The 27,926-nt window shown below is 57.9% G+C and overlaps 9 protein-coding genes across 9 annotated transcripts; all 9 read right to left on the bottom strand.

Annotated features, from left to right (window-relative positions):
- Window positions 1–303: 303 nt before the first annotated feature.
- On the bottom strand, window positions 304–1,632 carry LMXM_08_1170 (conserved hypothetical protein; the record flags this gene model as incomplete). The annotated part of the gene is made up of 1 exon (XM_003872619.1): window positions 304–1,632. One exon carries the CDS (start codon window positions 1,630–1,632, stop codon window positions 304–306), a length of 1,329 nt encoding a protein of 442 aa, XP_003872668.1.
- A 1,386-nt stretch (window positions 1,633–3,018) lies between these two features.
- LMXM_08_1160 (conserved hypothetical protein) lies at window positions 3,019–4,299 on the bottom strand (the record flags this gene model as incomplete). The annotated part of the gene is made up of 1 exon (XM_003872618.1): window positions 3,019–4,299. The coding sequence occupies one exon, from the start codon at window positions 4,297–4,299 to the stop codon at window positions 3,019–3,021; it is 1,281 nt and encodes a 426-aa protein (XP_003872667.1).
- A 1,153-nt stretch (window positions 4,300–5,452) lies between these two features.
- On the bottom strand, window positions 5,453–8,887 carry LMXM_08_1150 (conserved hypothetical protein; the record flags this gene model as incomplete). The annotated part of the gene is made up of 1 exon (XM_003872617.1): window positions 5,453–8,887. One exon carries the CDS (start codon window positions 8,885–8,887, stop codon window positions 5,453–5,455), a length of 3,435 nt encoding a protein of 1,144 aa, XP_003872666.1.
- A 929-nt stretch (window positions 8,888–9,816) lies between these two features.
- LMXM_08_1140 (conserved hypothetical protein) lies at window positions 9,817–12,657 on the bottom strand (the record flags this gene model as incomplete). Its single annotated transcript, XM_003872616.1, has 1 exon — window positions 9,817–12,657. The coding sequence occupies one exon, from the start codon at window positions 12,655–12,657 to the stop codon at window positions 9,817–9,819; it is 2,841 nt and encodes a 946-aa protein (XP_003872665.1).
- Window positions 12,658–14,183: 1,526 nt separating this feature from the next.
- On the bottom strand, window positions 14,184–15,299 carry LMXM_08_1130 (phosphoribosylpyrophosphate synthetase; the record flags this gene model as incomplete). Its single annotated transcript, XM_003872615.1, has 1 exon — window positions 14,184–15,299. The coding sequence occupies one exon, from the start codon at window positions 15,297–15,299 to the stop codon at window positions 14,184–14,186; it is 1,116 nt and encodes a 371-aa protein (XP_003872664.1).
- Window positions 15,300–17,095: 1,796 nt separating this feature from the next.
- On the bottom strand, window positions 17,096–19,681 carry LMXM_08_1120 (conserved hypothetical protein; the record flags this gene model as incomplete). The annotated part of the gene is made up of 1 exon (XM_003872614.1): window positions 17,096–19,681. One exon carries the CDS (start codon window positions 19,679–19,681, stop codon window positions 17,096–17,098), a length of 2,586 nt encoding a protein of 861 aa, XP_003872663.1.
- Window positions 19,682–21,350: 1,669 nt separating this feature from the next.
- Window positions 21,351–22,988, bottom strand: LMXM_08_1110 (stress-induced protein sti1; the record flags this gene model as incomplete). The annotated part of the gene is made up of 1 exon (XM_003872613.1): window positions 21,351–22,988. The coding sequence occupies one exon, from the start codon at window positions 22,986–22,988 to the stop codon at window positions 21,351–21,353; it is 1,638 nt and encodes a 545-aa protein (XP_003872662.1).
- Window positions 22,989–23,970: 982 nt separating this feature from the next.
- Window positions 23,971–25,068, bottom strand: LMXM_08_1100 (conserved hypothetical protein; the record flags this gene model as incomplete). Its single annotated transcript, XM_003872612.1, has 1 exon — window positions 23,971–25,068. The coding sequence occupies one exon, from the start codon at window positions 25,066–25,068 to the stop codon at window positions 23,971–23,973; it is 1,098 nt and encodes a 365-aa protein (XP_003872661.1).
- Window positions 25,069–26,576: 1,508 nt separating this feature from the next.
- LMXM_08_1091 (conserved hypothetical protein) lies at window positions 26,577–27,668 on the bottom strand (the record flags this gene model as incomplete). Its single annotated transcript, XM_003872611.1, has 1 exon — window positions 26,577–27,668. One exon carries the CDS (start codon window positions 27,666–27,668, stop codon window positions 26,577–26,579), a length of 1,092 nt encoding a protein of 363 aa, XP_003872660.1.
- Between the last annotated feature and the right edge of the window lie 258 nt (window positions 27,669–27,926).

Here is a 27,926-nt window from a genome sequence, read left to right as displayed (position 1 = left end):
CAAGCAGCTTCACTGCCCCGCTGGTGCAGCCGGGGAGAGGAGGGGGGCGTGTGGGCAACAGGAGAAGGGCCAAAATGCGCATGCAAGAGAGAAGAGCGTGACAGCCCCACTTGCCATGCACACGAGCGCGGCGCATGTGCACCAAGCACAAGGAAAGGAAGTATGTGTGAAGACAACAACGACCAACAAGTGAAAGAATCAGTGAATGGCATCCAAAAGCCCACCGGCCGACCTCGAGCCCCTCCCCACAACGTGCACAGAGGGGGGGCACAAGAGCGCACACAAGAGCAGCCAAAGGCCGCTCTACACGCCGTTGCCTCGCGACATGTAGAGCTGGTAGAGCGGGGGGCAAAAGTTGGGCCCAAAGACGTCGAAGATCTCCTCAATCTCTTCCCCACCCATCGGGTCGGAGAAGAAGTCCTGATGCAGCGTGAGGCAGCGGTTGAAGACCGGGGTAAGGATACGGGGGTCCTTCACCTGGAACTTGGCGAGCGACCAGAGCAGGCGACGCACCTGATTCGCATCGAGGTGGCGGCACACGTACACGCAGCGCTCCGACAGGGCGACCACCATGTCCTCTTGCAGGAAGAAGGTGCGAGCAAACGCATGAATCGTGTTCACCAGCCCCACTGGATCGAACTGGTCTGCAATGGACGCGGCGTGCGAGGCCAGACGCTTGAACAGCTCCTCATCCTTGAGTCCAAAGTGCGCCAGAGCTGTTACAGTCAAGGCAATATCCTTCGCGTCGTGATCCTGAACCACCGCAAGCGCACGCTCGGCCAGGTTGTCAAACAGCTCGGGGTTGTTGATGCCAATGCGTTGAAAGGAGGCGAGCGTGGTGCTGATGTACTGCGCGTTGAACTCGTCGATTAGCTCCACAGCACGATTGGTCAGCACGCCGAAGAGCTGATCGTAGCGGATGCCAAAGTAGGCAAAAGCCTGAAACATCATCGCCACCTGTTCGGCGTTCATCTGGTCCACGTACTCCATCGCCTTTCCCGCGAAGCGCTTGCTCAACTTCGGGTCCTTGAGCCCCGCCTTTGAAAAGGCATTGATGAGGGGCACCAGCTCATTCACGGTGACGCGCTCCCGCAGTGACATGGCACGCCGGGCGATGGCGCCGAACACGTGTTGTTCTCTAAAGCGCAGCCTCGCAAAGGCGTTCGCTAGAATGACAAGGTGTGCCGCTTCAAACTCGCCGACCCGCGCGAGGGTCTGAACACGCATCGAGAGCAGCCCAAACAGCTTCTCATGGTTGATGCCCGTCTTGGAAAAGGCGCTGATGATGTTGGTGACCCCTTTCGCATCGAGGAAGCGCGCATTCTTGGTTGCCTTGATCGCCTGCAGCTCGATCACCTCGCGCGCGTCGCGCGACTTGAGCGTCGCGCACGCCGTCACCACGATTGGCATAATGTCCAGCGAGATGAACTTGTCGTTCTTCAGGCAGAAGTCGATGCACTCCCGCACCACGCGGGCGTCGCTTTCCATGCCGAAGTACACCGCCGTGTTCAGCAGAAGGGCGACGGAGCGGGCGTCGATGTTCTGCCCGGTGATCGAGGTGGCAAACAGCACGCGGCGAGCCTGCTGAGCCAGCATCGGGTTGCCGCCCCGCTCCTGATGGAGCTTCTTCATCTGCAAAGCCTCTGTGGCGATGTTGCGCGCCGACAAATGTGACCCGCGCGGGTGCTGGGGCAGAGCCAGCTCCCCGGGGGACAAGTGCCGGCCAAACGGGATGGTGCCGTGCCCCGCAGCGCTGTTGTGGAAGAGGGTGTTGCCGCCCGCCGGCGCCGGCACCGGAGAGGAGGTGGAGGGTGGTAGAGGAGGCGTACCCCCCGGACTCGTCGCCTGAGACCGGTACAACGTGGAGGCCGCCGAGCACATCGAAATATCACCGCTTCGTCGCGTCACGTCGCAGAGCCACGGCCGTCGCGTCGGCACACCTCGCAGTCCCAACACCCCTAAGCCACGCATGCTGATGTCGTCCGGAGAGGAGGTCGAAGGGTGTGGGAAACTTTGTGCGAGTGGTAAAGTGGGGCGTATCGATCGATCTACACACATGTAGATAGATAGATAGATAGATGTGTGTGCGCGTGTGTTGGTCAGCAGGTGTGCGAGCATCCCAAACACGCACGTGCACCACAGGCGACGGAGAAAGATGAAGGGGGAAGGGGGAAGGGGGCCAAACCGAGGAGAGAGAGTCGGCGGAAAGACGATCGCACACGCACACACGCAGGGGCACTTACTCGAGAGCACCCAAACGGCTTTTTTCTGTTTCTGCAGGACTGTGGAGGTGTGAGGACATGGGGGTGGGGGGCGCCAAGATACCGCGACGAGAAGGAGCAAGGTGGAGAGGTGGGTGGGGGAGACGAGGATGCCGGCAATATAGTACAAGAATATGAATGGCACCGACGTCTTGCTACACGCTGTAGACCTCCCCTCCATCCGTCAGGCACACGCACAGACACACACACAACACGCACAGTGCAGATGCGTGAATGCGTGTGGGTGTGCCCTCTCGCCCCTGATGTCCCAGTCGGGATACGCGTGCGTGCATTCTCTTGACGGTACCCTGTGGGCACCACGTCGAACATTGGTGAGGAGGGAGAAAGAGAGAAGGGCAAGACGCTGTGAAAAAGAAAGCGCTTCGCCACTACTCTGTCTACCTCCCACTCCACAGGCACACACGAGTGTGATACATACACGCAACCAGCCAAGTCGTCAACAGCGCCGTCGACGACACACAGACGAAAAGACCTGAGTGGTAAGGAGAGAGAGGGATGCCGGAAAGAGCTGCGCGGGCGGGAGCACCGGTGCGTGTGTGCACACGTGCCTCTGTCAACCACCTGCGCTTCTTTTCATCCCCTGCACATGTGCTTGTGTGGGGTAGAGAGAGACGCGTGCGCGGAGGTTGGCCCGCTGCGTCACACCCAAGCCTGGAAAAGCAGCTGCGACAGCACTCGTAAACACAGGGAGCACGAAGGTCAACGTAGCGAAAGAAAAGATAAGGCTGCAGTGCGACTACCACACAAAGACCTCTTGTGGGGGAGTCAGTGTCGGAGGCTCGGGGTGCTGCAGTGGCTCCGTCCGTGTTCTCAGATTCACGGTGGCCTCACGAAACACGACGCAGCTGAACGGAGTCACATAGAGCTCCTTGGGCACGCGCTTGAGGATGCGGTTCTCACGGCTTAGTTGCTGCATCACATCCGTTTTCTCCTCACACCGCACATAATAGCCCTCGCTGAGGGGGAAGAGCTGCTGCAGCTCCCGCTTCGACAGGGAGTAGGGCGGGCCCATCAACTTGTTACCCTTCACCCGTCCCGTGCGGAAGATACCCTCAACGTAGATCAGGCCATCGTCCTTCATGGCGCGCTTCAGCAGATAAGCGTAGTCGGCCCGCTGCTCCCGGTTTAGCGACGTCATGCCCTGACGCTCGTAGATGACGTCGTACTTCTTCCCCTTCAGCGGTCCCTCCCACAGCTCTGGGGAAAAGAAGTTCTTCCAATGCAGGTGAATCTTCGAGTAGAGCTCCTGCGGCAGGCCCTCCTCGGTGCGGCCGACGGCTGTCTGGATGGCGGTCTGCGAGGAGTCCACCGCATCCACCTCGAACCCCTGCAGTGCCGCGGTGCGCATGATCGGGGAGTCGCCGCAGAGAGGCACCAGGATCAGCGGTGGGTTGGGCACCATCACGGCCGAAGCGGTGGCGCGGCGAGAGTCGCCACCCTTACTGGCAGCTTCTACACCACTAGAGCCAGTAGTGACACAAGTAGAAGTAGTGGAAGACGCTGATCGGTAAAGCACTTTCTTGAGTCGAAGCAACAAGCCACGCTGCTGCTCCCCAGCCGCGCCAAACGATGACAGCGAAGATGATGGTGAGGTGCGTACAAAATCTCCTGCAGAAGACATGTCGCGCCCCGTCTGCTCCTTCACAAAACGATAGGGGCCGACGAAGAAGTCGCTCATCGACTCGCCAGCCCGCCAGAGCGGGTTCATCTTGCGCCACTCGTTCTCCCACCACTCCGGCGAGGTGTGGGGCATCTGCGACGGCGCCAGTGGCACGTATCTGCTGCCCATCAGCTCCTGCACCTCCTCCCACAGCCACGGGCCGAGAAACATGGCCGCGCCAAGAACGATACCGCCAGCGGCGACGAAGCTTTGCACGCGGCCTGTCGTGAGGGCCTTGAGGGAAAAGACGCTTTTCGGTCGAGACTTGCGTAGCCGGTTCATCAGCACCTGATCATCTAGCTCCTTGGCGCTGGGAATGTGCATCCCGATACGCCGCATCCGCGTCGTGCACAGCATTGTTGCGTGTCCCCTCACCACACCCTCTCCTTTTGCTTCCTGGGTGTCTCACCTCTTTTCCTTTCTGTTGTTGTGCGTGTGTGTACGGGGGGCCGTTGGGGGCGCGCCTTGACGCTCCTGCCACGCACCCGTAGATGAGAGTGAAAGAACATAAAAGAGGAAAGAGGCGAGGGACAGCAGGGTGGCGTGGAGGGGCAGTGGAGGGGGGTGTCGAAGAGCCCCGCGACCGTTCAGAAAACAAAGCGCGCACACACACACGCATATGCCCGCCGTAGCGCACGTTCCACTTTCGTCTGTTGCACCTGTGTGTGCGTGTGCGTCTCGCAAAGCTTTTCCTTTTATCGAAAACGCTACAGACGAAACGAAAAAGAAAAAAGAAAAACGAAGGCGACGGCGGGCACATGAAACGGCGGTCGTCGTCGCTCGTGGAGACACCCACGGGCTCTATCACGGCAAGGAAAGCCGTCCTGCACTCGGCTAGGTCTTCTTTGTTCGATGCCCCGTTTTGTGGGTCTTCGCTTCGCAACCTCTCCGGCACCTGTGCCCGCAACCGCTGGCAAGACCAGGCAAGGACGAGCAGGTGCAACGTAGAGATGAGCCTTTCCCTCTGCGTGTGGGTGGGTGGATGGGTGTGTGCACGTTGGCGTGTGCCCTTCATCGGAGGGTCGAAAGCTCGCATACATGCCACCCCACCCACTCATCTCCATCTCTCTCCCCCGTCCACATACACGCACGACACAAAAGGAAGAGTACCATACACAACAGAGAGAGTGAAGGGAGAAGCATGGACACATGCAGATGGAGACGGAGAGCAGGCCAAGAGAAGCAAGCAAGCACACACACACACACACACACACGAGCCCGCATACGTCTGCACGCGTACACAGGCAGACGAAATGGAGTCGAAGGGGAAAGAGCACCATGAGCAGAGCCGGATGGCGAAAAGAGAGCGAAACCAAACAGTAGAGCAGCGCGGGGACATGCAGAGCAGGCCGACTGTGAGAGGTGTTTATGGGGACGAGGGAGTGCAAGTCCTGCGCCGTCTCTCTCTTACGCTACAGTGCTTCTCCCATCTACTCCACAAGGTTGGCGGCGGTGAAGCTGCCTTACGTGCCAACACCATGGGCTGCTGCTACTGGACGGCTCCCACACGCTAGTACGCCGCGAGCATCTCCACAACGTCGGAGCGGGTCACGGGCATGGAAATGCCGTGATACACCGGCCATGTGAGCATCTCAGCCAGAAAGTCGAACTTGTGCAGCAGCAGTGCCGAGAAGTGCTGCCAGGTCCGCTGCAGCAGCGTCGTGTGGAAAGAGGCCTCGTTGCCGTTGAGGTCTACATCGTGCAAAAAGTGCTTCTTCATCCGCGCCGCGCTTGCCCGCACACCGGAGCCCATCTCCTTTTCGAGTCCACCAACCACCTTCTTGACCGCATCCGCGGAGAGGGCCTTGTGATGTCGCAGCTCCTCCTTTGAGTAGATCACTGAGAGGTCCTCGGCGGAGAGCGCAAAGACGCCGAAAACCGGGAAGCTGCGCACGAGGAGCACACGCGTTAGGTACAGTTCCTCGTAGCGGTCCCGCTTCTCCTTCGCCGATGTGTAGTGGTCTTGCAGCAACTCCACGGCAAAGCTGTCGCTTGGCATGGTCGAGTAGAAGGCACAGAAGAACGACTGATGTCGATACTGCTGAATAAAGACCCACTTGAGTGAGTGGACGTCCGCCTCCACGCCATCCAGAACGGAGTGCACCTTCTGCGCAATGAGTTTGCTCAGCTTCAGCTGCTCCGCATTCTGGTCCTCGCCGGTGGCCTTCACCCTTGTAATCTGGTCCAAGGCATCGAAGGACTGATCGACGAGACTCAGCGCGATGGAGGCGTACTCGGTGCGGTCGCACACGTTGCGTGCTAGGGCGTTGTGAACCGCCTCAAACCGCATAAAGAGGGCCGGCATCTTAGAGAAGCAATGCAACAGCGCCGTGGGACGCACCACGTACCGTTTGCGGCACCGGTGAATAGAGTCGGTCTGCTCCGCCACAAACCGCATCATGCCGCCCACCATCACCGTCTCCACCTCTGCCAGCATTGCCTGACAGAAGGCACTCTTCGATGGCAGCATGGCCTTGTCAGCCGCGGTGGAACGGTAGGCGCGTATCATGCACAGGATGGGAACACAGTAGATGCGGTCGCACTTCTCGACAAAGAAAAGGGCCAGGTCACGCATGGTGCGAATGAGGAAGTTGCGATGCAGCGCGATGCGAGAGGCGCGGCTGGACTCGTCTACAGGGCCACCGCTGTCCACGTTGTCGCCGTCGCTGGAGTTGCCCTCGCGGCCGTACCCCGACGAAGACGCCGCGCTAAATGTCCGACGGTGCGGAAAGGAAAACCCGCCATGACCCCGGCTGCCGCCGCCGTACCCTGCCGGAGGAGGGCGAGGTGGCAGGCCGATGTCCTGGCTGCTCGAGCGAGAGTTCTGCGCGCTGGCGCTACGTGATGTCCCTTGCAGAGTGCGCACGAGGTGGTCCGCATCGGCACCGCCAAAGAGCTCGAGCAAGGACTCCTGCTTCATCAGCGCGCGGTCCGCCCCAGGGGCTCCTCTGGGAGTGACAGCCCCCGTCCTCCACGAGTCTTCTGCCTGCGGGGTGGCGCCGGCATTTGCGGAAGCTACAGCGTCTTCGTCGTTGCCGTTCTTCTCTGCCGTATCGCTAAAGAGGTTGAAGCAGCGGCTAAGGACCACCTCTTCGTGAATCACCGCTAGCACGGACGATTCTAGCGCAATGGCGAAGGCGAGATCAGGTCGCACGTACCCCCCACCGCTGGTGCTGGCGGGGTTGAGGGACTTCATCCCGCTCACCACCGACGACGTTTCGGCCCGTGCGTCCAGCCGGCGCAGTGTGTTCGCGCTCTGGTACAGCTCGATTGCGCCATCAGGCATGCGGCCCTCCATGCTCAGGTCTGCCACGGACGGGAACTGCACGGAGAGGTGTGTGCGGTCTTCGTTGCCGCCAAGTCCAGAGGCTGCCCGGCCACCGGCGCCGACCCCGTAGTCGGAGTCGTCACCAAACCGCATCATGCGAGGGGTGAGCGCCGGGGTTAACTGGCTGCCACGGGAATACATGTGCGGTGTCTCACCACACTGGGCCGTCTCCATCCGCATCGACATGGCCTCCTTGCGCGACTCGGAGGTGCCAAGCAGAAAAGGGCCGCGCCAGGTGTTCACCTTCTTCACCTGCTTCTTGAGGCACTTGAAGAAGTGCGTGATCTCGAGTGCGTACACTCTCTGCATGCTCGTCCGATACTTGCGCAGTGCGTTATTGAAGCCTTCCACGTCGATGCGGTCCAGTGCACGGATAACATCGCTGATGTTCAGCAGTTTGTCCGCCAGCTCGACGTGCAGCCGCCACACAAGCGACGCCTCGCGACTGTATCGCGACTTGTCCGCGAGGTAGGTTGTCTCGAAGGACCCGATGATGGCCATAATATACGACTTCGACCGCTGCGTGATCATCTTCCGCTGCTCCAGGAAAAACGCCTTCCGCTCCGCGACAGCGGTGATAGGAAAGTCATTGTCCAGCTTCGGGTTGTGCAGCACACACTGCATGTGCTTCATCGCCACCGACAGTGTCACCGCGTTGCTGCCTTCGGAGAAGAAGGCCACGAGGCCATCCTCTGGTACGGTGCGCAGTCGACTCAGCAGCGCCATCGTCGTCGGCGCGAGCCGTAGTTGGTCGCGCAGGTCGGACATCATAACATAGAGGGCCTCCAGGTTTTGCTGCCGTCGCTGCAGTGTGTTGTTGTCGTGTTCCACCTGCTGAAGGACGCTCTTATTGGATAGAAGGTGAGTCGAGTACTCCTCAATGCGCTGCCCCACCTCCTCCACGTCCTGGACGAGGTCCTGCACCTGCTGCTGCGCCTTCTGCCATGCAGTCTCGGAGGTGGTCAGCAGGTTAAGCGATCTGAGCTCGGAGCTCTTCTGCTGGCGAAGGAGAATCTCCTGGAACTGCTTGATGTCGTCGAACCCGGCCCCGTTATTACCAATGTGGCGCAGCAGGTGCTTCTCCTCCTCCGTCGAGAAGATCCGCCGCTTGTCCTGCCGCAGCTTCCGGACGCGCGCCGCAGCGTCAGCTTCTACCTGAGCGCCCACCGCCTCTGTGAGCACACCGCGAATGGTGCTCAGTCGGTGGTCCGCATAGCCCTCACGGACCCCAGAGGACGACGACGGCGTCGCGCGGATGCGGCGGGCTGCAGCGACAAACATCTCCCGTTGGATGTGTGACTCGAAGCTGACAGACAGCACGCCGCTGGCACCAAAGTTGAAGGTTGCATCGAAGCTGCCCTCGTTCGAGATGTTGACCAGCCGATCCACGGCGAAGGCGGACTTGATCTTCACCCGCTGTCCGCTTGGGTCAACCGTGACGATGCTGAGCGTGGCGCTACCGCTTCTGCCGAGAATGTGCGACAGGATGAGCAGTCGCGGCGTCGATGCCTTTTTCTTGCTGCTGATCTCTGACACCGTCTCGTGGGCCACCACCTCCTCGCCACGCTGGTGAAAGACGCCGCCAATGGCGGGTTGGAGCTCCTTGTATCGGCTCATTATGCTAACACTGATACTTGGCGATGCCACGCAACTGGATCAGAGTCTAGGTGGATAGACGTATGTATGTGCGTGTCTATGTGTACGTGTGCATTCCACCTAAGCGTGATTGGGCGGAGGCGCTAGGCCTTAGCATCAAGGCCACCCTCACGGACCTCAAGCGCAATCTGCAGCCTTCAGGGGGGAAGAGAGAAAGGGTGGGTGGTGATGGAGGGAGACGGTGCAGGCTTGGTGCACACACACACACGTGTGTGTAGACGCTGGACATGAGCAAAGTCCGTGAACGGCTTACCCTCTTTTCTCCTTCTGTTTGTTTACTAGTGACGCGAAAGTATCCCATCGGTGCGTGGTGTTGCTGCCCTTCACGTTGGGAGGAGAGGAGGAGCGACGAGACGATGAAAGGAGGGGTGGCACAGCACAGCGCGTCGAATGACAGACAGACAGCGGCCAAGCATCGCCTGCAGCCGCATCCACTCACGACGCAAAGACGGACGACAAACAGACGACGCGGCGGCGAGGACACAGGCAACACCTACGTCTGCCGCAAGCTTGATGCGAAGTGCGTAGCCACATGCGCGCCGGAGAGAAGTCGGGGGAGACATAGCACGTAAGCGGAACTGCTCCTCTCTCCCTCTCTCGTCCCCTGCCCAACCTCACTCGCTCTCTCCATGACAAGGACACAATAAGCGCACCCTTCACGAATCCCAAAGAGCACAAGCATCAGAAGAATCCGTTGTTGAAGAGGGGAACCTCCCTCTGTCCCCCCCCCCTCTCTGCCCTTAGAGTGCGTGCGCGACCGCGTTGGCCGCGGCGGTGGCAGTGTGGCATGGAGTGTTTGTGGCAGTGGGGCTGGTCGAATGCCTGAGAAAGAGCGAAACGAGACGCACACAAATGCGTGAAAGCACGGAAGGCCCTCCAAGTGAACTGCCCTAGAAGACGGAGGGAGCGGGGGGAAGCGGAAGCGGCAGTAAGAGAACCTCCTCCCACACTGTGCTGGGCATGAGAGCTGCCTCCTCGGCAAACAGCACCGCGGTCTTCGCGGGGTACAGAGTTGACAAGATCAAGTCATCGCAGTGGTGCTGCGCCATCTCTGGCCCGCCACGCCGACGCTCCTCAGCGATGTGAGGGTCGAGAGTCCACTTCACCTTGCCGTACGTCACGTCGCGTAGCTCATCCTCTGGCGCTGCGGGGAGAGTGACAGCGGCATTCCCTGCGGCTCCAGTGGCTCTCCCGGCCTCCTTGTCGCAAAGACGTCCCGTGGACTCAACGGCATCAAAGACACGATCCTGCAGGGTGTAGGTAGGAGCCCGCACAGGGTGGTGGTACTGCAGAGCATCCACCTCCAGGCGGTGAGCATGCCGGTACGCGTCAAAGTCGAATGCGGCTGCCTCTAGCGTTGCACGTTTCTCCTCCAGCAACTTGGTACTGTTCGGCCCCTCGAGTGCACGTGGCTGCGATGGTGCCTCATGGGAGAGCCCTTTGCCACTCGCTGCGGCTGCCTGCTGGTTCGTGAGGTTGGCGAGAACGCCAGCCACCTTTCGAGGATTCATACGACGGTCCTTGCGGAGGCCTTCAACGCCCACAGATGGCCCTAGCAGTCGCTTCATTGCGTGCGCGAACTCGAGCTCCAGGTCGTCCACGGCAGCCTTCATGCCCGTTCCCTGTCTGCTTGCAATACCTGGGCTGGTGTGGACAGTACCTTGCGTCACACTGACGGTGTCGCGGAGGTCGCCGTGGTTGCTCTGGAAGGACTGCATGTGCTTGGCACTGATCGTTCCCTCCTTGGCTGCTACTGCTGCTGCGCCTGCAGCTGACCCCCTCGCTGCCACCTCTGGTACGTCTGCGCCACTGTTCTCCAACGCTGCGTCGTGGTGGGCGGTGGTGTTTGCAGTGGAAGGCGGTGAGACAGCGATGCGCAGGCCATCGTGACTTAGGTCGGCCGAATTTCCAGCAGCACTGGACGGCACGTCCACGTCCATCACCTCCACCTCTTCAGTGCTGTGCTCCGGGTCGTAGAGGGTCCGCCGCTGAGACTCAGTGGCGCATCGAGCCACACCACCGACGCCTCTCTTCTCCTCAGACTTATCTGAAACCGCCGGCGACGCCAGCGGAGGCGGCGGCGGAAGACACGAAACTGTCGCTGGCTCGGCGCGGCGCGCGTCCATGTCTGTGTTGTCGTTGCCGCGCTCGTCCGGGTGGTCCTCGTCACCGTCGTCCTCGGAGGAAGCGCTCAAGGCCCGAAGAGACCCAGATGCAGTAGAGAGATGTACCGATGGGGTGCCCTGCTCTTCAGCGTCACTGCGGGCACCAACTAAAGAGACGTCAGCGCCGACACATACTGCCGTGACGAGTTCCTCTACCTTTGCGGTTCCCTCGCGCTCTCTCTGCGGTGTGTGTGCCAGAGTCGAGGTGTTGTGGGCTGAAAAGCTGCGGTCCTCTGTGTCACCCTCCTGAGTGTAGCTCACCTCGTGCGGGGTGGTAGGCACACGCGGCTCAGTATGCAGAGCTTTACCCTGCGGAGGCGGAGCCGCTGGCACCCGTGGTGCGGCCAACGGCAGCGGAGGCTGGTGTGCAGCGGCCGTCGGCTCCGCCTCCGTCACCTCATCCTTCTCGCCTTCTGCGCCGCTCGCGTTCGCGTCGCACAGCAAATCGCACAGTGGCCATCGCCAGACATCCCCAACCGATGTGACGACAAGGAGTGTGTCGTTGGGGAAAAGCTGCATGCCCGTGACGCCGTAGCCGACGTTGAAGCGCACCAACTCCTTCACCAGCGACTCGGCAGCGTCACAGGAGTACAGTAGCACCAGCCCAGAGATGGTGCCAGCTGCCAGATAGCCCCCGAGACATGAAGCACACGCCACCTCCTCTCGTCCGACAACGCAGTCCCCTTGGCGCGTCCACCACTCCAAGTGCTCTGCCGTCGGTACAGAAGACGGGGAGAGCTGCGCTGAACCAGCCGTGTCGCGGGTTGGCCTCGATGTGAAGACGGAAACACGCGAGGTGAGGCACACGACTAGGCTTTTGTGCAGCAACGATGCCGTCGATGGCATCGTCAGAGCGAACACAGCCACCGCCTGGTTCAGATCGAGGGGCAGGATGGCGCGCACAACCCCGTCCTCCACGCACGTCACGACGCAGCGGTAGTCTGCCGAGCAGCACACGAGCTGATCTCGATAGAGATTCGCACAGACGACGGTGCTATCAAAGAGACAAGCCTTCCACAGAGGCGGCAATAGGAAAGTGGATGCGCCAGAGCTGGAGGCATATCGCGCGTCCCATTCCTCCTCCACACTCGTGCGCCACACCGTCACCTGTCCGGTCCCCTCGCCACAGATGATGTAGTCCCCGTCGCACTCCACCACACTGGGTCGGCTCTCACACGTTGCGAAGACACGCACCGCGCCCGTCTCCACGTTTCCCAACAGGAGCTCGTTGGAGTAGGAGAGGGAGTAGAGGAGGTTGTGCTGACGAGGGCGATGGTGATGCTGCTGCGAGGCCGCGTAGAGGCTAGGCACAAGCGAGAAGCACCGCAGCGAGGCATCGAGAGGAATTCGGTCGAGATACGTCAGGAAAAGACGAAATTCACCAGTGGCGGTGTCGATGAGCTCGACAAAACCATTTCTCGTGGTCACTGCGACATGATCTGGCAGCAGGTGCGACACCGCCACCTGGACCACGCTCTCGCGGCACGCTGCAAAGAGCTCTAGGACGTCGTGATCATCTCCTACGTTGTTGGTGACCCCGATCTCTCTGAGAGTCAGCGACGTCATCTGTGAACAAAAGTGTGGCAAAGTAGGTTGATGGGGGAAGGGGGGGAGTACTAAGCGGGAGACGCACAAAGGAGAGACGGAATGCGTACGTGTATGAGAGAAACGCAAGAAAGAGGGAGGAGGGACACACAGCAGGGTGTGCGTGTGCGTGTGTGTATCTATGAGTTGTATCACGTACCGAATGCGTGCACGCACGTGGAAGCAGAAGAGTAAGATGCCACTGTGTGCGTGTGGGTGCGGGTGCGTGCTTCTATGTCCGTCAGTTGCACGCGCAACACAAAGAAAGAAAAGCAAGATGAATCTCTTTTTTAGGGAAAGGGGGGAGACGAGTCGCTCGAGAGCGTTCCGAGAGCTGCGCCGGCGCACGAGTGCGCTACTGCTCACACACACACACGCACGCACGCAGCGAAAACGAGATGGCCTCTTTACCTCTTGGCCGCTCCGTCTTCTAAGGCGTCCTCTTCCGATGCGAAGGCGTGGGTGTGTGTGCAACAGAGGAGGAGGCGGGTAGAGGTGCAAGAAAGAGAGAAGCGTGCAAAAGGGGAGAAGACGGCAGAGGAGGAGTTGTGGCGGTGGTATACTTTCCTCGGCTGTTCTTCCCACAAGCCCACGCAGAAAAGGGTCGCACGAGCATCTCCAGCGAGTGGCCCCGTATCCCAGGCTGCCCTTGGACAAAGAACGAGAGAACGGCGAAAGAACCAGCAATCCCTCGGCAACGCAGATTTCCGCACTAAACAAAGATATTCCACGGGATCCTCGAGAGAGAAAGAGAGGCGAGACAGAGTTCACACTTGACGTGACCCACGCCTCCTCCCTTGTTCCCCTCCCCCTCTCCGCCACTACCCTCGCAAGGCCTCCAAGGATGTGCGACTCTCAGTCATGGATCACGTCGCCTGCGCTGCCACGTTCCCAGTTGGATCAGAGGCAGGTCTGCCGCTGTCTGTGTCTGTGTGCGTGTAGGTAGAGGAGGGAGGAGGGGGGAAACACAACGACCTCCCTTTTCCCTCCTCTGCTCTGTTTTGTAGAGGACCGAAACACGTGAATGCGTTTAGACGGGTTGACACAAAACCACCAAAAACCCAAAATAGTGGAAGGAGAGAAGACACGGGACGCCAAGCCAGCCAAGCACAGGGAAGACGTCCACGAGAAGATTATCACACACACGTGCACGCACACATAAACATAGTTTTAAGTCCTTGACCATCAACACGTTGGTTTCTCGTGCCATCGTCGGCGCTGCGGTCGGTGAGGAGGGAGGAAGAGGGAGGCCACCCTCACCCTTTCTTGCCCACTTCTTCGGTTGTGTGCGTGTGTGTGTGTCGGTGCTTGCGGCAGGCGAAAGGAGGCGGCAGCAGCAGCGATGATGGAAGAAAGGCGAGCGAGAGGCGGGCACAGGCATGCAAAGGCGCCGCTGGAGATGTGAGGGGCTGAACGCACTCGTTAACTCATTTCTTATTTTTTTCGTCTTGTCTCCTGTATGCTGTGACCCGGAAAAGTGCGCGTGTGACTTCACGCTCACGCATTCCTTAGCTGTCCCGCAGTGATGGGGGGAAGAGGGAACTGACGCTTTCCTCGTTCAAGTACTGGTGAATGACGGCTGCGATAAGAGGCGCAATGGTGAGCACCGTCAACTTGGGGATCACCTTTTGGTGCTCCTCTTGCGGGATGGAGTCAGACACCACAAGCTGCTCAAGGGCGCTGCAGTTGTTGATGCGCTCCGGGCAGGGGCTCGTGAGGATGCCGTGCGTGCAACACGCCATCACGCGCACCGCACCGAGTTCCTTCAGAAGCTCACATGCCTTCACCAGTGTGCCGCCGGTGTCGATCATGTCGTCTACGATGATGCAGGTGAAGCCAGCCACCTCACCCACGCTCTGCATCGTATCCACCTTTCCAGCCGCAATCCGCCGCTTCACGATGGTGACGATGCGGCCCACCTGCAGAATATCGGCCAGCTGCTTTGCCCGCTCCACACCCCCCGCATCAGGCGAGACAACCACCATTTGATCGACGTTGAACCACGGCTGGTCGTGCAGGTACCGCGCAAACTCGTGCGCCATGAGCAGGTTGTCCACCGAAATGTTGTCAAAAAAACCTTGAATCTGGTTCGAATGCAGGTCCAGAGAAGCCAGACGGTTTACGCCCATCTTCACGATCATGCCCGCGACCACGGAGGCGGAGATGGGTCCGCGCAGGCTCGTCTTTCGGTCCTGGCGAGCGTACCCGAAAAAGGGGGCGATGACAGTCACACTCTTTGCATTGCTCAGACGCATCTTGCGGATCAGCAGGAGCAGCTCCATGAGCGCCGTATTAATGTCGATGATCTCGTTTCCGGTCGTGCTCTGAATGATGTAGACATCAGCGCCGAGCACGCACTCGTTGATGCGCACGTTCACCTCGCCGTTAGAGTACTGCGTCACAGACGTGTGGTGGGTGTGGGTGCCCATCAGGAGCGCCACCGCCTCTGCCAGCGGACGATTCCCGTTACCGGAGACTAGGCAGAACGGGCGCGAGTAGTCGCGCCTCTCCATGTGCGGACTCACGGTGCCACTTATCGCATGCACCTCCGTCATCTTCCCCGGCTGGTAGAAGTACGCCTTCTCTATGCGCTTCAGCTGATCGCAGAGAGGAGAAACGGGCATTTTCGAGGACAATCCGTGGGCACTGGGAAAGGGGTAAAAATGGAACAGGACAGGGGAAAAGATTCGAGCGCCGCGATCGGCCCACACATGAAAGGAGGAGGGAAAAGGGCGCGCAGGAGGAAGCAGAAGAAGAAAGAAAAAAAAACGGGGCGGCACAGTGCGAGTGGGTGTATATCGCCTGCCGTCCCCGCCACCACCGCCTCCTTTTTTTTTGCTTCCCTGTGTCTCGTTCGCCTCCCACTTTACAGCGGTGATTCTTCCGTTTCCCACTTTGGTTTTTTTCCTTGCATGTATAGTCTAAATATATATATATGTGTCTTTGTTTTCAGGAGGTGGGAGAGAAGAGCTACCTCCAATCACCAAAATACGACCCGATAAGCGACACGCGTTTTTTTGTTTGTGTAGGTGAAACGCCTGTTCTTCGATATGATAAAGGTCAAAGGGGGAAGAGGAGGGGGAGGAGGGGAAAGCAAGAAAAACAGATCAGAGGACACAAACCAAAACCCCGTATCCCCTCGCACCCACTGAAAGACAGCGGGTGTGAAAGAAGAGCCGAAGAGGAGGGTGGCCGCGTCCGTGGCGTGCCCTGCGTATCGCCGAGAAAAACTCTGTGAGCCTGTCACCTGTGTTGCAGGAGTGTCTTCGTTGTTGTTTTGGATCGCTCGACCTCGAACAAAAGCTCCCAGATCCCCACTCGGTGTGACTCTGGAGGTTATAATGGATGCTCATGAGCCACACAAACAGCAGACAGCGCAACGGAGAAAACGGTGAAAGCGTTATTGTCCTTCCTGTTCTCTCACTTTTGCTGTTGTCGCCAACGTTGCTGTCCCTCTGTTAGACGGGGTAGAAGCACACGCACGTACGCTGCGGTCGAATGTCAAGGTCAGAGGAAGAAAGAGAGACAGAGGGAAGGGTGGTACGGGAGAGGGCACGGGGGCCATGGAACCCATTTCAGAAAGCGAGGTGTCGGTGCACCTGAGAGAGTGCGCCACACGCACCCACAGACGTGCTTAGAGTGGGGTTATCCATACATGGCTACACACGCTCATGCACAACCTGTGCAGGCACCACCACCGCAGACTACCGGACGGGTATAGCACAAAAAAAAACAGCGCTTTTAAAGCACCTTCGCTGCGCTTGCAAACGCGAACTCAGCACTATGTCGCTGTCGTATGCCTGCTGTATATCCCTGCACGAAGGAGGCCCAGTAAGGGGAGCGGGAGCTGGGGGTGGTAAGGAGGGTGGCGTGAGGGGGGAGGTCACGCCTCTTTTGATTTGACGATTCAAATTTGTCCTTCCCGTCCTCCGGGTGGCAGAGAAGATGGAAACACGGCACAGAGAGAGAACAGAAAAAGGCACCCGGGTAAAGGAAAGCTGCTGAAGGGAAGAGAGAAGGGGGACCACAGCGCGATCCCGTTTTGTAGTTTACATTCAAGGGAGAAAAAAAGGGGGTGAACAGATCCACAGAGGGGGGAGAAAGAGACGGAGACATCCCAACGCTCCCATATCAACATGCGGTTCGGCAAGATTCGCAACGACAACCAGCAGCCGCCACTGAAAAAAAAGAGGAGGGGATGCGGTCGGACGGAGAGGAGACGAAAACGACGGAGGGTGTGGCCTGCATCAACGGCGTTACTCGCGCCTCCATTGCAAACCATCCATTCAAGCAGCAGGAGAGAGAGGGAGGAGGAGGAGGAGAAAGAGCAAGCCAAACCAAACCATGCTCGGGAAGAGAAGGGAGGCAAAGAGACAGACAAGCCCACTCCTCTCTCTCCCTCTCTCTTGTCCCCCTTTTGCTACGAGCTTGAGGCGCCAGCGGGATCGTCGTCCGGCAGCATCGTCTCCTTCGTCATCACGTAGTAGCGTTTCTGGAACTCATTCAAGTCAACGGCGTACGTTGTGCCGTTGTCGCGGGTTTGAGTGTAGGCCTCCGTTGGCAGACTAGGAAAGAAGAATTCTAATAGACACGCCATCTCCGCGGTGGTGGGGGCACCGGTGAGTATCTCCTCGATGCAGCGGCGCAGCTGCACTGGGGTGATGACTGTGTCGCGGTCTGGGTTCGTGAAAGAGTACAGGTCACCCCGACGGCCACAGTAGGCACGCGGCATGGTGGACGCCAGGCGAAACATGTCCGCCCCTTTCCAGCACCGCGCGTCCAGGCGAGACTTGAGCTCCCGCAGCACCTTTGAGCGCAACGCACGCCGCTCGATCTCCTTCAGCTCAGCCTCCCTGCCGCCGCTTGGCATGCTGGCAATCCGTACAGAGCCTGTCCTATGCTCATCGCCGACGGCGTCCATCCACTTCATCAGATCTACAGAAGTGAAGTACCCTGTATCACGCGCGGGGGCGATATGCGCGAAGATGGCAGCCGCGGCGCCCCTGTCTTCCGTGATCTGGAACGCCTTCATTGCCATCGTGAACTCGGGCAAACTGACAATACCGTCGCGGTCGCGATCGAGGGCCAGAAACGAGGCTACCCCAGTTCCATAGCGGGAGTGAAGGTAGCTGCGAAGCTCCGAGACGAGATGGTCTACCGTCACCATCGCCCCCGTCGCATCTGTCACCATCCCTGACCCGCCAGCAGTGTCCTCCGGCAGCGTACCGGCGCAGCGGGCGTAAAAGGTGGCGGTGTGCGCGTCCATCCTGTAAAGCCGCAGCGGTAGACCGTTGATGACGACCTCCTTGCCCTCACCCAGATCGGAGAGGGTGTAGTGCGGCACCTCCCCCGGGACGGCCGGCGGTTTCAGCGCGTTGCGTGGGACAGGCTTCGGCGGAATCTTCATCACCTTCCTTCGCTTCCACATGCAGCCACCGTTGATCCCGGCCTTCGGGTACGCACTCTCATACACCATGAACTCCTCCGAGTTGGTGTAGTAGGTGATGGTGAAGCGGCGCTGCTCGTCGTCATGATTGGCGGGGCGGGCGAGCACAGCACGGAAACGGAGCGTGTCGGTCGGCGTGCCTTGCGCCCCTACGGCGGCATTGGCCGAGGAAACGGTGACGCCTCCGTCGGCGTCCCCGCCTTCCGCGGCGGTAGCTGGTTTCCCCACCACACTTCTCACACTGTCTCCAAGGAGGCTCTTCGTTGGTGCCTCTGTCCCGAGTACCGTGCGGCGCGCGTCTCCCTGAAAGTAACTCGACACATCGACAGGCGGCCGCAAAGAAACGCCGTAGCGCTCCATGAAAAATTCGCGTGTGTAGTCATCGCAGTCGTACAGAAGGACTGAGCGGCCGAAGACGTTCAGCGTCAAGCCGACGTCCAGATCCACCTCGCGGTAGTAGGCGTCTGGGATGCCCATCTCTGGCTCGCGCTGTCCGTTCACGCGATGTGCAAACGTCAGCTCGTTCGCTTTGGCCACCGACCCACTCTTAGGAAGCCAGCATCGCGACAGGTACAGGCCCTGGCAGCTCTCTGAAGAGCTCTGCCGCTGCAGAATAGCAATGGAGTTGTCCTCAACAAACAACATCACCTCCAGGTTTCGCACCATCCCACCAGGAACGCTGTCGCGCTCGTCGAGGATAGCGTAGAAGCGGAGCATCTTTCCACCGTCACGGATGAAGCGGACGGAATGCTCCACCTCATCGGCGCTATAGTCCTGAGACAGCAAGCCGAACTTGCCAGACTTGAGTCGCTCCTGATATCGCCCGTACTCGGACATAAACAGGTCGTCCGGGCACTCCACTGGCGCCCCTACCTCGATGCCGAGGGCTGTGAGGAAGTCCCGTGTGAAGTCGTCGCAGTCGTACAAAAAGAAGTCAGTGGCGTTGAGCCGCACCGAGCTCCCCACGTTGAAGAAGTTGAGGGACACGTACTCCTCACCAGGGAACTGCTCTCGCTGCCGCGGATTAGCGACCACCTTCTGCCGCTTCAGAAACACGCCGCCGTCAAGCCCGCTGTTGATGATGCGCGGCTCCTCGATGAGGATTGTGTCGTCGACGGGGAAGAAGCTAATCACCACCTTGCGGTGCCAAAACGAGGCCGCCCCCGCCTCGGGAGCCGGCTCGTTGAAGAAAGCGTAGAAGCGCAGCACCTTGTCCTCCAGTGTCACGTGGCGCAAATTCGCAGCAGCGCGAGCTTTGCGCGTGGCAGAGTTTCGGTTGAGGGAAGAAGACATCAAGGCATCGACCAGCTGCTGCGCAGTGCGGCACATGTCTGGGGCCGGTGCTGGGAACGTGCTGTTTCGCGTGGCAGGAAACACGCGCGTGCCGCGGAACTCCGCCTCCAGCTGCTGCGGCTTGCCTTGCTTAAAGCGAAACGCCTGGTCATTCCAGTTGTGCCCCACGCGCGGGGGAAGGAGCTGCGGATCCACAGCGCGAACGTACTCCTTTGGCACGTTGCTCTGGTTCGCCATGGAGAGGCGGAGCTGCGGATCGGAGGACATGAAGGGCACAGACACGCACACACCGTTGTGGTGTTATGTTATTGGAAGAGAGGTGTAGCTATGCACGTTTCGCGTGCGAGGGTCCCGGACGATAGCAACCAGGGGACTAACTGTGGACGATGGAGTTCCTCTAGTGAGGAAGCCACAAGATCTAGTGTTGTTGCTGTATGTTTAAGCTACGAGAGAGGCACCATGGAAAAGGAGCAAAACAGTAACAGCGTCCATGTATCGATGGGCGAGTGTATGGTGCGCACGAGGCATGGCGAGCGTGGGCAAGCAGAGGAAGTTGAGAGGGAGGGGACACCAAAGTGGTTGCCTGACTATGGGTGAGTGCGCCTCTATCTACCTCAGTAGACACCTGGGATGTATTCCTGCAGCACGCTGTCGTGACCGCGAGAGTGATCGCTGTCAACTACACCACCAGACGCGTCCCCTACCGATTGTCCGTTTGTGCTGCTCCTTCGTTACTAATCCTGCTTTGTTCTGGTCGTTTTCTTTGGTATTTGCGGGCGTCACGGTGCACCGCGGCATCGCAGCAAGATGATCAGCTTATAAAACCAGAAGCTGCGCGGTCAACCCGTGAGCTTCTGTGCCACCCCGTGCGCCTCCATCGCCACCCGCCCGGGCTCGCCGCCGCCGATGTGACACCTGGGCACAAAGAAAACAACATGGTTCTGTGTCACCCTTCTTTTCACTGTCTTCCGTTGACTCCTCAGATATACGTTCACCCCATCTGCAGTCTATTCCTCTGGGGAAGAGCCTCCTTCAGAGAAGCTATCGAAGGGAGTGATTACCCGAAAAGCCGACACCACCCTCTTCGCTGTCGCTTGTGTCTCTTCTTCGGTGCTTAATAGAATCGCATACAGACGCTCGAAATACACAGACACTGTTAGAAGCTTCATACAGGCCCGTACACTGACGCGCACATACACATCAGTGACGCCTATGTACTTCCTCCACGCCGCAGCACATGGCTGCTCAGTGCGGAGTCGTTTGCGAGACCCATATGTTGGGAAAGGGAAAAGAAACCAGACAGTGCCAATAGAGAAGAAAGAGGGTGACGCACGTGACCAGTGCCTGAAAGACGCAGCGCGTCGTCCCCCCTCTTTTCCTACCAAACGTCCCTCATGTCTCTGTTGACAAGATAGCGAGAGATAAGGAAGAGGGTGAGCACGCGCGGAAATGCAGTTGTTGGAGGCCTTTTCTTCTGCTTGATTCTTTGCGGTGATGGTCACGGCATCTCCCCCCCCTGCCCCCCCCCTCCTACCCTCCCTCCCTCTAGTCTTTTACCTTCGCCCTACCCGAATGCAGCCCAGCTTCTTTAGCGTCATCGTACCGTTGAATAGAGGAACCACAAACGGAAATGAAACGAAATCGTTGCACCACCGCGCCAGGGAGAGCGTGAGGAGAAGAGAGGGGGGCGAAGAAGAGAAAGGGAAAAGGTACAAAGCGAAGGAGATAAGGGGTGTGTGCGCAACCACAAAGGCTCACAAACGACATCCCTTACGTCCTCTGCATTGCCTTCACGCAGGACGCGCATCTGCACCACAGTCTCGACATCTTGTTTGAGCGGCGCAGCACTTTACTCGCACATGCGAATCGCTGCTTTATTGTTCTTTGCGATCCCCGCCGACGCAAAGACACGGAAAAGATGAGGCAGCGTAGAAGTCTACTGGCCAAAACGAATGATGCCCGCCGAAATCAGCTTGTTGATCTTCGCTGAGATGCCGGAGTCCTTCATATACTCCTGAATGCGCGTGGGATCGTTCTGCATCTCCTTCAGCACTAGTTGCATGTAGCTATCTTGCATGATTGCCGCAATTTCAGGATCGTCCATGGCGCGGCGCGCCGCCTCGTCGCCATCCGCGGATTGGCCAGAGGCCATCTCCTGAATCTTCATGATTGTGCGATACCGTCCATCCTTGCAGTCCGCGTTGCTCGGATCCACCTTGAGGCCCTCATCGTACGCCTGCAGCGCGCGGTTGTACTGCTTTGTCCAAAAGTAAGCATGACCCTTGCGCGCGTAGCCCTTAACAAAGTCGGGCTTCAGCTCAATGCACTTCTCCGCGTCCTTGAGGGCGTCGTTGAAGGCTCCAAGCTTGATGTACGCGGCGGCACGATTGCTGTAGGAGGTGTGCTCGGCAGGGTTGCGCTTGATGGCCTCCGTATACGCTGCCACGGCCTCGGGGAACTTATCCTCCTTGAAGTACTGGTTACCTTCGTCTTTCTTCTGCTTCGCGATCTCAGGATCGATGTAGGCCTCCTCTACCGCCTTTTGGTGCTCCTTCTCGCACTCCGTCAGCTTCTTGAGGGTGTCGGGGTTACGCCACTCGACAAGGGCGCGCTTGTAAAGGTCGATGGCGACCTCGTACTTCTTCTGCTTCTGGAGGCACAAGGCGTTCCGGGTCATGAGCTTCGCAATAATTGTGTAGTCGCAGTGGTTCTCGCGACCGTGCTCGATACCGTGCTCGCATTCGGCGATGCACTTGTCGTAGTCCCCCTGCTCGAAGTACACGGCCGAGACGTTCAGAATGTACAAAGTGTTCTTGGGGTCTTTCCCCTGCGCCTCTTGGTACTTAGTCAGCGCCTCCTCAAACTTCTTCGAGAGGTACAGCTTGTTCCCCTCCTCCTTGAGCGCCAGGGCCTCCCTCTCGTTGTCGGTGAGAGCCCTCTCCTCCCTTCGCTTCGCTGTCTCTCCCGCCTTTGCAGACGGACGTTCCTCCTCATCATCATCATCGTTGGGAATCTTCATCCCGCTCAGGTACATGAGCGTCAGGGCAAAGCGCTGGTCTTCCATGTACAGCCGGCCCTGGGAAGGGTCGCGTATGACGGCGTCCACCATCTTCACGTAGTCAGGCTGCAGCATAAGCAGAGACAGCTTGGGATTCTCTTGGATCTTGCGGAACGCTTCCGGGGTGAAGACGCGAGCGATGGGGTCACGTGCTTCGCGGGCCTTGGCTACCTGGACGTCCTTCACGCCCTGCGCGCAGCCGCTGTTGGAAGGGTCCACCTTGAGCCCCTTTTCGTAGGCGGCAATGGCATCGTCGTAGCGCCGCATGCCATGGAGAGCTGCGCCTCGGCGCACGTAGCCTTTGGCCCAATTCGGCTTGATCGAGATGCACTTGTCGGCGTCGTCTAGCGCGTCCTTGTACTTTTGCATGGCTGCGAAGCAGGCGGAGCGGTTGCTGTAGAGGACACTGTTCTGCTCATCCAGCTGGATCGCCTTTGAGAAGTAGTTCACCGCCTCCACATAGCGGCCGGCGGAGAACTCTTCGTTCCCCTTGTTCTTCAGCTCAGTTGCGTCCATTACGGAGAAATGTGCGGCAACGCACTGTAAAAATTTTGTTCGTAGACTTTTTTCAGCTGTATGTTGGATAGATGTTGCTGTGTGTGTGTGTGTGAGGAATGCGTATGGGTGTGATTGCTCGTGGGTGTTCACAGTGGTTCTGTTCAAACCAGCAAAGTGACGTAGCGGGTGTCAGGAACATACACGGCGCCACGGAAGAGAGGGAAAGGAGAGGAAAGGGAAAGCGAGCGCGCAATGAAAGACATGATATTTGAGAAGAGCGCCAGCAGGCCTTTGCGCATTCTCATACGAAAACAAAAAGACACCTGCGGAGAAAGGTGGTTTCCTGCGACTCCACCGGTGCTGCTTATCCGAAGGCACCGCCTTCGCACGCACAGTCGGTGATCTCACACGGTGTACACTGTTGTTTCGCTACACTTCATCCAGTATCGCACCCGTGGTGCCTCCGGCACTAATACAATCGCTTTTGGATTGCCACAAAAGTATTGCGTGCCCGCGCGTGTGTTGCACGCGTCTAGCCGTTTGTTGTTGCTGTTCTTTTTTGCCGGTGCTACGCGTGTTAATGAACTTCATATGAAAAGTAATGCCTTTGTACTAACTCGAAAAAAAAGAGAGAAGGACCGAATCAGAGAAGAAAAGCGAGGGAAGTCACCCTTCTTCTGTTCGCTGTGCCTTAGATGGTGCGGGCATGTATATATATATATATATATACGTGGCACCACTCCACTCACCTCCACACGTACACACACACGTGCCCCCTTCCCCGGCACTTCCTAAGCTTTGTAAAGACGCTACGCGAGGAGAATCTCGAGAACCGAAAGAAAGAAGGGAATGAGAGAGACACCGCTGCTATCAGTAAACGCGAAGAACTGGTGAACCGGCAATGACAGAGATGAGCGACAACGATGAACGTGAGAAGTCACGTGTCGGCTCATCACACGCTTTGCGTACTGCAGCAGCGGGAAACAGCGTGACACCCCTCTTAGTGAGCAGCCTTATTCTCCTCTACCGGAGCATCATCGCGCTGGTGAATGCGGGCCTGCAACGCCAACACCTCCTTCAGAAGCCGCTCGCGGTCACCGTCACCGGCAGACTGAGACGCCTGTTGGCTGTGAGGCGACGCCTCAGCGGCCTTGGAGGACTGGGTCTGTGCCATAATTTCACGCACCTCGTTCACAGACCGCAGCCGCACCGGCAACAGGCGGCGCTCCTCCAGCGGAGACCACCACTGGAAGCCGGAGACATCCACCTCGAGCTCGGCGCGATCACGCACCTCAGGGCACCAGTCCATGTAGCGCCACACCCCCAGCTGACCCTCCAAGTGCTTGATGGTGAGGCGCTGCATAATGGCCTCGCGAGCGAGTACCGGCTTGAAGCGCTCGAGAAGATCAACAAGATCGTCAAGGCGCTTATCCTGCACCGGCTTGCGGTATTGCTGCAGCACGGCCTCAATCTGGGCCTCGTCGCGCTCCATAGTGTTGGCGGCAATCGTATCGTAGCGAATCCGCTTCTCGTTCACCAGCTCGCGGTCCGTCACGTTGTTGTACTCTTCCCCCCAGTTGATCCGCGGAACTGGGGCTTCGGGCAGACCCTGCTCCGCACGCTTGGCACGGTACGCCGCCAGCTTCGACTTGGCCTCCACCTGGCGCTTCATCTGCGCGAGCTTCACCTCGTCCTCGGGGGTGTAAACGACCCACCTCGCAATCTCATCAAAATCATACTTGCCCTCGTCTTTGTGGTACGACCAGAGAGCATGGCGGAGGCAGCGCTCCATCAGTGCCAGCTTGTCCATTGGCTGATCATCCGTGGTGGCCTTGCGCATCTTCTGTGCGCCGCCCAGAAGCGCCTCAATCTCCTTCTCAAGTTCCTCTATGGTGGCGGTGTGCTTCCGCGTATACGACGCAGGCGCCTCACCCTTGTAGCGCCTGATCATCTCGATCGCGATCTTAGTGTTCTTCTTGATTTGCTCCTCTTCGGAGACGGACGCAAACGGCACGGGGGGAAAGTACATCATAGGCGCTGCCCCGCAGATGGAGCGAACGCACTGAGTGCTCAGAGCTGGGGCGGTGAGACGGCGCATGGTCAAAACTTTACAGCTTACGGTCTACTATCCCGAAGTACGCATACTCATGGCATTGTGTGCCAGGCCATTTAATAAACGACAGGAAACCAGTGATAGAGAAAAGACAGGGCAGTAGTAGAAAAACCTTGGAGGAGACTCGACCAAGCCTGTAAGACACTCGCAGTCCTGATGTACACATCGGCAGTAACCTGCAATCGCCACAAACAGTAAGAGGGAAGCTGCGATGCGGAAGATACGACGCACACAACATCCTCTGCGAAACAGTACGCGCGCCCTTTCTTCTTGTCGTTCTTCTTGAATACTGTATTCACATCGTCTTGTGACTGCTGCAGTCTTTCTGCTCATTCTCTCCCAGGGGGCGTGTGTCCAGCGCGGCGCCGCCCCAGGCCGGTCGCACGCCCACCGGCTGGCGCAAAGCACCGCTAGACACACGTTGCGGCAGTCCGCCGACTCAGGCGCCGGTGCGCGCCCTCGGCCCCAAACTCCGCCCAACACCCGCTGAGCAGGGCGCGCCGCAGCCGCCCACCCATCATGCCGGTCGCCCCCTGCTGCATTCCCCCTCGGGGTGACGCGGACCCCCTTTCCAGTCGGCAGTGGGGGTCGGGCGGGGCACGTTCGGGTCATGTGGGCACCCTGCCCGTCACACAGGTGGCGCAAACGTCTGGACAGTTGCAGCTCTCTCCGACGCAGCGCCATCAAGGAGGCCACCGCCGGCATCAGCAGCGACACATCGCTGGCATCACCGCGTCGCGGGTGCTTTGGCCTGTCAGTCCCAGAAGAGGGTTGGCACTCGGAGGGGATAGGGGGGACCTGGTTGCCTTCTCCAGAGGGAGTGGGTACTGGACCGCTACGCCACGCTGAGATGCCCATGTGTTATGACGGGCTTTAAAAACACCAGCAGGGAGAAAGAGAGGGAAGCAGAAACATCAAAGGTGTAACGAAAAACTCGATGGGAAAAGAGGGTTCAGAATTCGATCTCCGTAATCAGCGTCTTTCAACCGCAGTAAAGCCAGCGGAGTTCCAATTCAATCCGTGAGAATATGAGAAAAACAAACTTGATAGTCTAAAAAAGATTTACATCGCGAATGCTCGAAAATAATGACTGGACGAGCAAGTGTGGAAGGTATACTTCAAGAGTAAAACAAAAAGACAAACCAAATGCTTTCTGTTGCAATCATTTCGGATACTGAAACTGGCAAGCGCGAAAGAAAAGTTCGTTCACTTTTACAGCTAGTGCTCACAACTAACTGGAGGGAAAATATTGAGCTCCCATCACGACAAATCGAAAAAACGGTCAAAGTATACTCGCAAGCATCCTGTGAACATTCCCAGTGTGCATATCCTCTTGGTAAAGGCGCGGCTCTGCTGCTGGTCAAAAAAAAAAAGAGTAGAGCTCAGAGGGTGAATAAAAAAAACTCTTTCTGGAAATTTAGAGAAGGCGGACTGACAATTGTCCCAACCTGTGAAAGGGGAGCAGAAAGTTGCTTGTACTCCCCACCAAATCGTCATTTCCATTCCCGTGGATTGATTGCGGGAAGCTTGACGGATGTTATCTTCGAAGGAATTCGTAAAGTCGTTCCATCGCGCGTAGACGCCTGCAAGGAAGCTTTAACCTCACCAACACTCCTTGCGTCCTGTATGTTGCTCCACTCGCATACTTTCCGATTGTCAATAGGACACACGTCGCTAAATTCAGAGAGCCATTTGAATCCGCACCTGTGGTGCATTATGTGAGCACAAGGAAGTGCAATGCACCTGCTGGCTCCCACGAATCTACGGAGACACACCGGGCAACTATCATTTTTTCTTACACGAGCGCTAAAATATTCGACTGACAGGTTGCTGAGCTCTTCTTCTACTAGAGGTGTCCTCTTGTCGTTGTCTAGAGCAATAAGTGCGTCATAGTCTTCTGGGTTGATCTCACGGTATTGTAAATCCTCCATACTTTGAAACGCCACACTGCATTTTGACGGTGCAGGGTCGCCCATCTTGCTGCAGCTAAAAGGGTGTGAAGGATGAGCCTTGCACAATGCGTAGCAGCACCTGCACAAAAAGTAGTCAGGGCAAAGGAGGCATGTGTAGTTCTCCGTTTTGCAAGGCACATTGCAATTGCTGCACCAAGTATCGCTTTTACTTTCAGGCCTTGACACCATTTCACGACACTTTGGACAGGTGTTGCAGTTGCCTTTTCCGCTTCTTGATGCCAGTTCCAAGCACAGCTGATGAAAGTGAGCGCCGCATTTTTCGCATGACCCGACGCCACCCGTGCTCTCACGGCAAAAAACGCATTTTTCTTCATCAGCTCTCTTGTCGATGAGGACACTTAACTCCACTTCATTGATGTATCTTTGCCATACAATCGGATTTTCCTCCCTTACTTTGAAGAACAAGAGCAGAACGGAAAGAGTATGAGCGCACGGCTGTGTAGCGCCGCATGAACACATATGCGGATTCCCAATTGTGCAATTATGATTCTTTCCTTGGATATCACAAACAGAAAACCTTGTCGGGTCATTTAGTTTCTTTATGGTCGTGCGGGACTTTGTAACAGCAGTTATTCGCTTCCTAATCCTATCGGGGCACTCTCTGATCCACATCTACCTCTGTGCCATCCCATGCAAGCCACACAAAAGTTTGTTTGTTTTTTTCGATTGTTTGAAGTAGAGAAAAAAGGGCGGGGGTTGATTGAGGAGAAAATGAAAGAGTCAGCTATGAGGGGAGGGAAGTGTTGCGACCTCCCTTGCGTCCGCTTTCTGTGTCACACCGACACGACATCGTATGAATCGCCTCAGATGAGCCTGTCGGGCGGTCGACGAGCAAATCAGTATAAGAATATACATGTAAGTTATGATATC

Source organism: Leishmania mexicana, chromosome 8 (genome assembly GCF_000234665.1).
Source record: "Leishmania mexicana MHOM/GT/2001/U1103 complete genome, chromosome 8".
NCBI classification, from domain to species: Eukaryota; Euglenozoa; class Kinetoplastea; order Trypanosomatida; family Trypanosomatidae; genus Leishmania; species Leishmania mexicana.
The sequence above is the reverse complement of the archived record's forward strand: the minus strand, read 5'-3'. Positions and strand labels throughout refer to the sequence as shown.